The 13,413-nt window shown below is 40.2% G+C and overlaps 1 protein-coding gene across 2 annotated transcripts in view; it reads right to left on the minus strand.

The window, feature by feature from the left end:
* Positions 1–759: 759 nt before the first annotated feature.
* The window catches only part of PDGFD (platelet derived growth factor D), a 275,631-nt gene continuing 262,977 nt past the window's right edge, over positions 760–13,413 (minus strand). The window contains exon 7 of one of the 2 annotated variants that reach the window (XM_002708534.6): positions 760–3,371. In XM_002708534.6, the coding sequence (XP_002708580.1) occupies positions 3,246–3,371 (126 nt within the window). In that variant the 3' untranslated portion in view covers positions 760–3,245. 2 annotated transcript variants of the gene reach the window in all.

Genomic DNA, 13,413 nt, shown 5'->3' on the forward strand with positions numbered 1-13,413 from the left:
ATTATCTTTCAGCATATTGAATCATGACTGCCAATAAAAAAAATTCTAGGATTTCAGGCATGAGTACTAATCTATGAATTTTAATGTAATGCTCCACCAGTGGACCCCAGGAGAATATGAACAACTTGGACATCTGTTGAATTATTTTTAAAGAACACTGGGCAAGCATATATTTAAGGAAATGAAATAAAAGGTTTAATGTATTTGCATTAAAATCTAATTTATATTTCATATTATGATTTTTCACACAAAATTTATCTAAATTAACTATGATGCATAGAATTAGTTGACTCGCCTCACCTACACACACACTTTGATTTACACATGACTGATATTTCCAATGGTTAAATGTATTCTTGCCACAGAATACATTTGTCTCTATTCCCATTGCCCAAATGACCTAAAACCATTAGGTTGGCGAAGTTTCAGTCAACACTGTACAGTTGCTATCCCGTTTTCAGTAGGAGGATAATAAAGAAATGTCAGAGGAGAGTGTATTTCATTAAAAGACCCAAGAAAAAAAAGTGAAGTAAGAAGCAACAACAGGAGCAAGAAAACAAAACCCAAGTCCCAATTTGCTGTGTAGTTGCAGGTCAGAGACAGAATAAGCTGAGAGCAGATGTTTTCTCTTTCAGCCATTATAAAATGAAGCACTCAGAAATCACCCAATCACTCCAAACCGTTGCATACATTTGTGAAAGCAAGTTTGTAATCTGGTATGCCTTTAAATTTGCAATTTAGTAATAAATAATGGAATGGTTTTGTTCAAAAGCAATATTTATTTTTCATGAAGAAGCATATTACATTTGCTTACAGAAAATGCTATGAAGCCTAAAAAGCTGCATTTTACCAATGTGAAAAGCAAACATAAAATCGTTACCTACGAAAGTGTTTTATTCTGTAAGAACATATTGAGTGAGCCATGCAGACATGTGGATTTATTGGGGCTTGTTTTGAAATGTAATTTGTACGGTAAGCTTTTTATTCCTTTGATGGCCATGAAACAGATTTATTGGCTACAAGTTGGAAGTGCAATAGATAACAGATAACCAAGGGAGGAGTTTTAATAAAACACTCAGGAAAGCAAAAGTAAAGTGACTGAATATGCCTGTTTACATTTAAGGTAATAAATAAACATATAGATAGGGTTTTAACTGAAAACTATTGTGGGGTTATTGCAACCTGAAAGGTTTATTAAAAATTGGGTGGAACACTCCAGTTTTTCATATTTACAGTTATGATGTGAGCCATAAAAAACTGGAATGATGTAACACGCATTTTGAGGTTGGTACAGGAAGCCAATGATTTCACAGAAAACTTGCAGTGGCCATGAAGGAGAAGAGTGGCTCCTGATTGTTGGTGTCTGCCTGGCTATTTCTGACTGTGCTCTGGGTTTCTGGAGACTAAACAATAGAGTATTTAAATTTTTCCAATCAGTCCCTGAGTAAAAACACCGGATACTTTTAGGGGAGCAGTAAAAGTTATATCTTTAATAAGCACAGGTCTTTCACTACAAAAACAGGAGACGAATCAAGCTCCTGAAGGACACTTGAGAACTTGGGTTTGGGGCATTGTAGCAATCTAATTATATTGAATAGGCCACTCCTCTGACACTGGGCTTTAAGTAGTGCAGTCACATATGCCTCACCGTGTCTGGCTGTAGTCCGTAGGGCCCTAGACTCATAGAAGAAATCAGCTCTCCTTTTTACTTGTAAGTCAGGAAGAAAAATGGAGCTCTCCTGAGCAGTCCCTGGGCTATCTCGATTTCAGTGTTCTCTCTTAAGTGTCTTTCTTTAGAGAATAATGAATCATTTCCTGCTCCTGGGGTCAGTCTCATTTAAAATAGACATACAGGAGCCAGGGAGGAAGATTTACTCTAAATATCAATAACCACTGCAAAACAATTTTCCGGGGCGGGGGGAACAGAGCCAAACTTGTGCTCCCTTAAGTTACAACTGGCTTCCTAAAACAAGCTCCAAAGATTTGGAAAGCACCGAGACCCCAGATCTGATTTCACTGGGTTCAGGAATGAGAAGCAGAATGGTGACTGAGTATATGATCAGAGATTTACATCAGCAAAATTGGTTGTTTTATTAATATGCAAAAGCTTTTAGACTATGAATAATCCATGCTGGCTTGCCAAGTATAAAACACTGCTGTAAATTCACGTCTATATGTTGAAGAGACAGGGACACAAAGGCAAAATACATAAAAGTGTTGGCATGGCTTAGAGAGTTTGAATCCATTACTGAACAAGGATTCCACCAGACATTCTGATTTCCAGTCATGTGAACATTTTGAAGTTTACTTTTTTTTAAGTTTGCATTGCTTAATTCTGCCAATGTATACCTTTATGAAAGGCTCATACACAGTCCCCATGTCATTCTTGGAAGGATTTGCTCTTGTGGAGGGGTTTATGGAAAGAAAAGAATTCAAAACTTGGCTACAACTTATAAATTGTCTCTTGCAAGATTATAATAATAAACCTTCTGAGCAATTTTTGAGACAGGTGTTAAATGAATTAGCATACATCAGCAAAATGCATAAAAAGAAGACTTAATGACTTACTTTCTAAAGCACCTATATTATTTTGGCACAGTTTTGGAGACAAGTAATTATCATCTACACAGGTAACTGCATCTCCTGGGAAAAATGATTAAGTATTTGCCCTTTTCTCAGAAATCATGTTTTTCTTCTGTTTTATAATCAACTAAGACATGTACATAAGAAAAGCTCATCTTTTGGTTTTTAATATACAAGATACTTTTCCAAAGAAAGATTCAAAATTTTCTGGTAATTCAAAATCAAAAAATAAACAAATTCATCTTCTGGATTTTTTAAAGAAATATATATTTGATATTCCCCTTATTTTGTCAAAAGACTAAGGTTCTAAATAACCATATATGAGCTCTGTGTGCCTGGCTATATATACCAAATAAATCATCTGATATATTTACATCTAGATATGGAGATATACATATGTCATATATGTATATATGTGGTATATATATCTCCTCATATACTATCATTAAATGGAATCCTATATTATTGGATATAGAAGTTGATGACATACCCTTTTATGTGCTATGGCAATAACAAAGCTAGGTTGAAATTCAGCCACCACTTGTATTCATTGCAATGCATGCTAGTAGTACGTTCTGTTGCTGGTGGGAAAAGGATCTCTTACCACACCCTCCTTAAACTAACTGCTCTTGCATGCTTAACGTAAGTGTGTGCACAGTCTTTTATCGAGGTGGTCTTGAGCTGCAGATACAGTCACACCGTTCATGGTGATCCAACTGGATGTCAACAAGAGCCATGTTCTTAGCTCTGTTCCTCCTCTTGAAATGGCCAGGCTCAAACTTTAATACCTATGACAAAAACATATTACCTGTTAGAAAGCCCTTAGAATTTGCTGCAGCCCGGTGCCACTTCCTTATGCCTTTTTATAACAACAAACACTTAACTCATCGAGAATTCAACTACAGCTACGGGCTTACTTTAGAAGGCACACATCTGAACACCTTGGCCAACAAACACTGATCCCCTGCATTGGAGAAGGCCACTGATCACAGAGGAATGCCTCTGCATTGTGTACCTGCCATACCAAGATGACCTTCAGTTGTACCTTAAACATTTTTATTAGCTTTCTATGGACCTGTTTTGTGAAAAGTGCTATCCCAAATATTACATCCTTCTGACTAAAGTATGTGCTACAGATAAATATAATAATGACCACATTATTTCCAAAGATGGGATAATGCATAAACTCATGCAAATGATATGATATGATATGTCAGTATTAAGTGTTGGGTTGAGGTAAGACCTTTTGCCTTAAGAAGGTCATTTGTGATGTTAAGGAATGAAAATACATTTCTGTTCTTTCATATTTGTTAAAGTACAATAGTATTTCAATCCAAAACCAGTCAAGGTCCAGACAGTTTTTATACTTTAGGACCTGGTATCAATATAACATTTGTTAAATCAATAAGTATATCCTTCATTTTTAAGGAAATGTTGTTTTATTCATTTGAAATATAAATTGGCATAGGCAGACAGAGACATCCAGAGATCTTCCATCTGCTGCTTTGGTTGCAAATGCTCACAACAGCTGGGGCTGGACCAGCCTGACTGCGAACTGGGAACTCAATCCAGATCTCCTCTGTGGTGGCAGGGACCCAAAAACTTAAGCCATCACTTTTGCCTTGAGGTTGCACAATAGCAGGAAGCGGGAATCAGAAGTAGAGTTGAAACTGGAACCCAAGCATTCTAATATGAATATAGGCGTCCCAAGCAGTGTCTTAGTCCCTGTGCCAAATGCTTGCCCCACCTTTAATTTTTTAAAACATTTATTTCATTTAAGTATAATTTCTTAAATCACTAATTTAAACAGAGCCAACTTCTGCTCCCTGTTATGACATTTTTAAGTAAAAGTTTGTCATTTAGATAAATACTTGATAAAATTACATACTTGTTTTCCCATACACCGAATAGACAGTTTACCTGTTTCCTTGTCTGTCTTTATTTATTTATTTATTTGACAGGCAGAGTGGACAGTGAGAGAGAGACAGAGAGAAAGGTCTTCCTTTTTCTGTTGGTTCACCCCCCAAGTGGCCGCTACGGCCGGTGCATGCTGCGCCGCTCCGAAGCCAGGAGCCAGGTGCTTCCTCCTGGTCTCCCATGTGGGTGCAGGGCCCAAACACTTGGGCCATCCTCCACTGCACTCCCGGGCCACAGCAGAGAGCTGGACTGGAAGAGGAGCAACCGGGACAGAATCTGGCACTCCAACCGGGACTAGAACCCGGTGTGCTGGCATTGTATTTTTTAAAGGTATTCCTGGTAGCCATAAAGTTTCTCTCTCTCTCTCTCTCTCTCTCTCTCTCTCTCTCTTTCTTTGACAGGCAGAATGGACAGTGAGAGAGAGAGAGACAGAGAGAAAGGTCTTCCTTTGCTGTTGGTTCACCCTCCAATGGCCATGAGGCTGGCGCGCTGTGGCCAGCATACCGCGCTGATCCGAAGCCAGGAGCCAGGTGCTTCTTCCTGGTCTCCCATGCGGGTGCAGGGCCCAAGCACTTGGGCCATCCTCCACTGCACTCCCTGGCCACAGCAGAGAGCTGGACTGGAAGAGGGGTAACTGGGACAGAATCCGGTGCCCCGACCAGGACTAGAACCCAGGGTGCCGGCGCCGCAGGCGGAGGATTAGCCTAGTGAGCCACGGCACCGGCCTCCTTGTCTTTATTATCTTAGGTTCCTGTTAGCTTTTACTTCAGATTTTGTTCTATTTTCCTGTTAGGCCACAAATTCCATTGTGACACCATCATCCAATTGTGTTACATTTTTTAATTTTCAAAGAATTTGCACAGATAATAAGGTTTTACTCTCAGAAAAACTTTTTTGCATTGCAAAGAGGCTATCATGCTCATGTTACAGATTAGGTAACTTGGGATCTAAAGGAAGAGAAGAACCAGGGTCTTCTGGCAACTTGGATTTGGGACCAGGATTTTCTCTTCCAGCTCCTGGTATACTGTGACCCAATGATTCTAACAGAGCTAAAATATTTTTTGAGTCTCAAAGGTGTATCTGGCCCCACATGCACAATACAGTAGAAACCTGTTAGGTTTTGCTTCATATATTTTGACACTAGTTGAAGGTTAAATGCAGGAGCATCTTGCTTTAATTTCTGCATAACATTTCATGACACTCCCACACTAATTTTTATGGATTCTATTCTAGTCATTTTCTCATTCTCACAATAAATGTTTAAAGTCTTAAACAACCTCAGATCATCTCCTAGAAAAATATGCTGAGTCCTCAGCGCTCATGCATGTGGGTCTGAATAATTTTTCTCATTTGGAATTCAAGCCTGCCGTGCCATGGGAATTCCAGTGAGTCGGGAATAAATCACTGCATCTGTTCAATGTCCACTGGAGCTGGGGAGCCTGGAATGGAACATGGAGTCTCATATGCAGCAAAGCTTCAAAAGAATTGGGAGTGCAAACCTGGGGGAAGAAACTCTGAGAGGATTAATGACAGGAGAGGCTAAATTGTATTCAACATTGGTAAAGACACTCCAAATACTACTATTGTTACCATTTGCTTCTGCAATTCTACCCTACTTCTGATGAGCATCATATAATTTCACATGATTTATTACAAATTATATTTATTAATTGGATTATAAGAGCGCTGAGGACAAGGAAGATAAAGCACCAACATTATTGAGTGCTTGTTAGATGCCAGACACTATTGTAAGTGGCCTAGCAAATGGTAAATTATCTGGACTCACTGAAACCCAGTGAGATAAATGCCTTTTAAATGTAGCTTATAGACAAAGAGAGTGATCAAGTTACTTGTCCATGATCATGGAGCTTGTAAGTGGTAGAATCAGAAGCTAACTCTCATGGCCTTGGTCATGACATTGTACGTGAAACCCAAGCTTTTCTTTCTACATCTAACCAGTGTGTTGGAAATATAGTAGCTGCTGAAGAAATACATTGGGGTGAATGTGGTGGGCAATGTTGCCAATGCAGAAGCATGGGAATGGTTTGAAGTTTGTTCCTCTTGCCACTTCTCTGCATCCCATCTATCTCAACCTCCATCCAGTGTGCAGCAAAACAAAACAGGCAAGAAAATAAGAGACAGACCAAAACCAATCAGACCATGCTCTTGACCACTCACACAATTTTGAAATAGAATTTAAAGTAATGAGAGCAGAGTTACAATGACATTTCCCTTTTTTTTTTTTCTTTTTTTTGACAGGCAGAGTGGACCGTGAGAGAGAGAGACAGAGAGAAAGATCTTCCTTTGCCGTTGGTTCACCCTCCGATGGCAGCAGCCCGGAGCCAGGTGCTTTTCCTGGTCTCCCATGGGGTGCAGGGCCCAAGCACCTGGGCCATCCTCTACTGCACTCCCTGGCCACAGCAGAGGGCTGGCCTGGAAGAGGGGCAACCGGGACAGAATCCGCCGCCCCGACCGGGACTAGAACCCGGTGTGCCGGCGCCGCTAGGCGGAGGATTAGCCTAGTGAGCCGCAGCGCCGGCCTCCCTTTTCTTATTTTCATGTTTTTCCCTGCCAGTTAAGTGCAGAAAGTTAAAAAAAATGGTTTCCCATGAAAAGTAAATAAAGCAAAGGATAAATAATTTTTGAGTACCAGATAGCCATGTTCCTGACAGACAGGCAATCCCAGCTGCACCATATTTGGTAACTGTGCTTTGGAAGGAGTTGGGGGTTGGACACCTGCAGCTTTGCCAAGAATTTCTCCACTATGTATTAGTTGTGACTGTCCAAAACTGTCTGCACGCACACTACATTATGGGGGTGGGGAATGCATGGGAAGGCAATGATTCCTAGCAAGGTGAGCATGTGATAATATTCTTTATTTAATGAAGACTCTTATCAAGGCATAGAGATTTGCAATAAATAGCACCTGTAAAACCAGCACTCCATTGATTTGCTTTCTCATTTGATGCCAAACAAAAGTGAGTGCTTTGGGATGGGAGCAGAAGCCTGGGCAGTTTTTCTAACTGGTCTTCTGATTGTTCGGGGATTTTCCCTGTGTTTTATACTAAGCAACACAAGCAGAGTATATATGTGTTTTGCTGATAAGAAGAGAAAAATGAATTGGCAGACACTTTTCCCAGACAAGACAGGAAGGCACTGTTTGAACAAAGTGGAAATTGGACTGCTTTACTGGCTGATCACAGCACTGATGTTCAAAGCTTTCAGACCATGTAATAGTCTTAGGTTGTGGTACACAGTATTGAGAGGAGGAAGAAAGCAAGGCTGATTTGAAGGAGCAGGGAAAGTTAAAAGAAAAATGAAAAGCCTTTATGAAAGAAAGCAAACCGGCTGGTTATGGGTTATCTGGTCACCTTTAAAGGGAAGGAACCACTGAATTAATTATCACAGTGGAAAGAAACTTGCTAATAGGTACTGTCACAAAACACTTTCCTATTTTCCAAGCTCTGATTCACAGCTGCAAGGACACGCACAGAAATAAAATCCTCTGAGGGGCAGCCAGCCATTTCTTAGCATCTATGGGATAAAATGGTACTGACTCCTCTCCAGTCCCTGGGAAACCACATGAAGCCAGGAATGGCTGACAGCTACTAAATGGAGAGTGACTGAGCCAGCTGATGGTTTTTATACCACTATACAGAATCAAGGGTGCTCAGTTTTGCAAATTACCACATTACAAAAGATATTTCACTACAGTTACTCGCCTTGTTGCCAATAAACCACTGAATGAATCATTGTTATAAAGCTATTACACTAATAAAACAATACCAGGCAGAAAAGCTGTAGCTGCTGAGTCGGGTTCTTGTTTATTGGGAAAATAAAAAAAGGTTGTTAAGGCCTTGTAACTGTTCTCAAATTAATGGCTGACAAAGGAACACAAGTACATATTTTAGGAGAAATGCATTGTATAAACCTGAATCATTAAGAGTTTATTTAAGATTCCACCTAACTTGTAAAGCAAGCAGTATTCAACACAATTACTTAGAAAACAAAAACAGCAAAAGACTATTTTTCCACTCTTTTAACTTCTTTCTTGTATACAGATTTTATGGAAAATGTGTGTAGAATCAAGATTTTTAAGGAATTTTGGTGAATTATTCTGAAATCTATAAGTAAAACTTTTCAAGACAGGATAATGTTTTCTACCTGAATAATTCAACCTGCGAGCAATCATCGCAGTAGATAGAGGCCAAGTGTTGTAACAGAAGTACTTTATATCAAATCAAGAGACACAGTACTCAATAAAAAAGTACACACATGACAAACAGTTCAGCCACATTGAGCTAAGAAGTTAAATATGGGGGCCGGCGCTGTGGCGCAGTGGGTTGAAGCCCTGGCCTGAAGCGCCGGCATCCATACGGGCACTGGTTCGAGACCCCACTGCCCCACTTCCGATCCAGCTCTCTGCTATGGCCTGGGAAAGCAGTGGAAGACGGCCCAAGTCCTTGGGCCCCTGCACCCATGTGGGAGACCGGGAAGAAGTTCCTGGCTCCTGGCTTCGGATCAGTGCAGCTCCAGCCGTTGCTGCCATCTGGGGAGTGAACCATCGGATGAAAGACCTCTCTCTCTCTCTCTCTCTCTCTCTCTCAATCTCTTTCTCTGCCTCTCCTCTCTATGTGTAACTCTGACTTTCAAATAAATAAATAAACCTTAAAAAAAGAAGTTAAATATGAAGGTGAGAAAAGGCTGCCTCATAGAGAAGGTTTATAAAATGGCCATAGGTATTGAAAAATGCAGCACTGACATCTGTGGATATTTACTTCATTTTTTTTTAAAGATTTCTTTTTAAATTGAAAAGCAGAGTTAGAAAGAGGGAAGGAGAGAGACAGGGAGAGAGGAAGAGGTGGAGGAGACAGGGAGAGAGGGAGAGAGAGGGAGAGAGGGAGAGAGGGAGGGAGGGAGAGAGAGAGAGAGGGAGAGAGAGAGAACTTCATCTATTAGTTTACTCGTGAAATGGCTGCAACACAGAAGGCTGGGCCAAGCTGAAGCTAGGCACTTCATCCGGGTCTCCCTCATAGGTGGCAGGGGCTCAGACACTTGGACCATCTTATGCTGCTTTCTTAAACCATTAGAAAGGAGCTGGTTCAGAAGTGGGGCCACCAGGACTTGAACTGATGCCGACATAGGATGCCAGCATTGGCAGCTTAACCTGCTACACCATAAGGGCACCCTGCATATTTCCTTCTAGCAGCAGCTGTCCTTGCACACTCTGGGGTTATAAGGTGTATTTAGCTGCAGACCTACTTTATATATTTAAATAGTTAAACAGCTTTTACAGTCCTATAGAGGATTAATGACTTCCTGTTCAGACGATCATTGGCAGAAAACATAATAGAAACCTAGTGGACCCCAGATTTCACTGGCATTGGGTATTATTCACAACACCAGGGGCCTTGTCTGCCCAGGGAGTATCTTTACCCCATGGCAGGTTTGCCGAGCTTTGGCAAAAAGACGTGATATGAAGCCAGATTGAGAAGGGAAAGGATGTTCATTTTTTTATTAATGGCAACTCCACTCACATAGGGAGTCTTCATAGCTGAAGTGTAGACAGAACTGAGGAAGCCAGACCATAATCTCAAATAAAGTAGCTCACTGTCTTCAGATGCACTGTCACCCGGTAGCCCCATGTGGTAAGCAGCACAGGTGTTATCACTGCCCTTGTCTAGAAGAGTGAGTGAACTATTTAATAAGCAGTCTACAAATGTTAAAGGTTCTTGTTTATAGCTTATTTCTTTAGTATTTTGCATTTAGCTAGCACTTCAAGCACCAATTTGTTTATACTCCTTACACATTTTCAGTAGGATCAGATTTGGAGGTAGGATAGAATGTGACAGTTAATGGCTATCACATACTTTGAGGTCTGTCTTGGAATTCAGGGAGCAGGTTATTGTGGGGTTTTAGGGAGGAAAGGTGAGGTCCTGGGGGAGTTTTAAGTTGCTGCTCCTCAGTGGCAACTTAACTCCAGCATCTCCTGTCCCCCAGCTCTGTAAATTTTTCACTTTCTTGTCCTTTTTTCTAGGGAAACACAGGAAAAATCTGACTCATTGTCTCACCCATGTAAAAAAAGGATAGTAGTAGGGAGAGTCTCTGTGAACTCTAGAAATGTTATTTCTAGAAAAGCAACAAAAAAGAGATTTTCTAAGCTTTTCTTATTTTTAGTTATAATCAGAACCCAAATCCTGGCTTTTTGCCAGGGAGTAGACTCCTTGAAAAGAATTTCTTACCTCTTGTTCTCAGTTTGGAATTTCAGACAAATCAATTTGTTTCAATAACAGATGTTTCAAACATACAAAAGCTACAAGTACTATTCTTTTATCTCAAGTTCGAGGCTCAACATTATATGACTAATTATATATAAATATCTATTTACATCTCCTAACTCTTAAGTGGTAATAGAATGTAAATTTTTATATGAGAGTCTACATTAAAATAGAAATGATCCTCTGAACTTTCTTTTTTTCATGTTGTCCAGACACTGGAATGATTCTAGATGCTGTAAATGTGTCAATAACAGATGGGTCTAGATTCTGCTGTCCAATATAGGAGCCACTGGCCATGCCTTGGTATTTAGATTTTGATTAGTTAATATTAAATAAAATTTAAAAATTCAGCTTCACTTTGTGTTATGAATCGTTCAAGGGCCCAATATCCACATGTTGCTATTAGGCAGCATGTTGCTGGTGATTACCACATTAGACAGTGAAGACACAGAACATTCTCGTGACTTCATGAAGTTCTCCTGGAGAGTATAGGGGGTTATGCCAACATCTTGTTACAATCATAAGAGTAAGGGCAGACACAAAACTGAATTCTATCTTTCTCTCTCTGCTGCTTCCTGACTTTTTGGTTACTGATCACATAGATGGAGACAAGAGATGAAATGATGAAGAATAGTATATATTAATGACAAAGGTCACCATATTTCTAGACAATACATTATTCCTTCATTATGCATTATGAAGAGAAGATAATTGAAATATCAGTGCTGATAATTGTCTAGACAATGAGTTCTCTAAAATCATCTCCTTTTAAAAATCACACAAAAATAACTTTTATATCCTATGATGAGGATCAGGATATCGTATCCCAAAATATTTCAATGTTAAGCAATGTAGAAAAATGGCAGAAGCAGGAAAGCCACTCTCACCTTCCCCTCCGCCCTCTCCCATGAAGTAGGTCATAAAGCCCAGGAAAAGGATTTGACTTCCCCTAGGACAGCTCAGAGACCTCCATGTGAGGAACGGCTGCCTACATTCAGAGAAGAGGAACATCCTTACTGATAGAGGAAGAACAGAGAGGAAATGGAACAAAGAGGCTTTGCTGAATGTCCCTCAGTTTATTATCACCGGATTTGTACCCCTTACCCTATCTTATTTCTTCATGACTAGTCACTCTTCATCAAATCTATTATTTAAAAATCAGGTTAAACAGGCTCCCAAGCCATGTACAACTTAAATAAATTCGTATGCTTTTCTTCTGTTAATTTGTCTTTCGTTATAGAGGCCTCCATCATAAACCCAGGAAAGGAGGAAGGGAAGTGATGCTTCCACTTGCACTTCTAAACCCACTTACTCCAAGAGGCATAGAATGGCTATTAGAAAACAGGTAGAATGCCTTAATGGTGTATCTCTCAACATTTTTTTTTAAAAAGTTTTAAAAAGATTTATTTATTATTTGGAGGTCAGAGTCATAGAGAGAGAGGGAGAAACACATAGAGAGAGGATCTTTCATCCAGATGGCTACAATGGCTAGTATTGGGCCAGGCCAGAGCCAGGAGCCAGGAGCCAGGAGCCAGGAGCCAGGAGCCAGGAGCCAGGAGCCAGGAGCTTTTCCCATGTCTCCCACATGGGTGTAGGGGCCCAAACACTTGGGCCATTTTCCACTGCTTCTCCCAGTTGCATTAGCAGGGAGTTGGATCAGAAGTAGAGCATCTGGGACACAAACTGGCATCTATATAGGATGTCAGCATTGCAGTCAGTGCCTTTATCTACTACACCACAGCGCTGGTGCCAATTTATGTTTTTTAAGGTGAACAAATTTCATTTATTTCATATTTCCAGATTCAAGATCATAGTGATACTTCCTACCATACCATCCCATGCTCCCACCCTCCCTCCTCCTTTCTTTCTTATTCCTTCTTTTTTTATAATAACATATTTCCAGTTTATTTTACAGTATGAAATAACTGAGATGGTCACATCTTATTGCACAGTGGAGACTGCACAGATCCCTACAGAAGAAGTGCCATATCCTCTGCAAAGAACAATGGTAGTAGCTTCATTAGGATCTTTCTAATTTCACAGATTTTAATTCCTTGATATTGAGCATTGAAATATATGTAGAGAATCACCCAGGCCTGCTATGTGACAGTTCTCTTTACCCCCTGAAAGGGTGCTCATTTCTCCGAGAAACTCATTGAACATCAGTTTGCAATTATGAGACGGGGAAATTGGTCTCTTCATTTCTCCAAGGTAAGAATACAGACAAAGAATTAACATGTGAGTACTTCAAAAAGTTTACAGAAAATGGAATCTTTTGGTGCAAGAATTTTTTTGAAACCCATGAATACGAGGGGTCTTCAATGGCTTATGGAAAAATGTGTACTATGAAAAACCTGTGCATGGGTAGCAGCCTTGTCAAAAAAAGGACTAGGATGTGTCCCTAATGAGACAAAGCTCAGACAACCCCACTTCTGGAAGAGGAACAAGCCTTCTGCTATTTTCCACCGGGCACTTGACAGTGATATTTGTGACACCTTTCAAGGGTGTGTTAGGAGCCTGGGAGAATATGACAGGATTGTTTGTTCCAGGTATGCAGTTGCTGAGTGATTGATGCTGTTTTGTTCTTTAGTCCAGCACTTGGCAGTGATTTTGCAGAGAAAGTAAAAATATTATG

The sequence above is a fragment of the Oryctolagus cuniculus genome, chromosome 1, assembly GCF_051225735.1.
Source record: "Oryctolagus cuniculus isolate XC-2025 breed Fujian yellow rabbit chromosome 1, ASM5122573v1, whole genome shotgun sequence".
NCBI lineage: Eukaryota > Metazoa > Chordata > Mammalia > Lagomorpha > Leporidae > Oryctolagus > Oryctolagus cuniculus.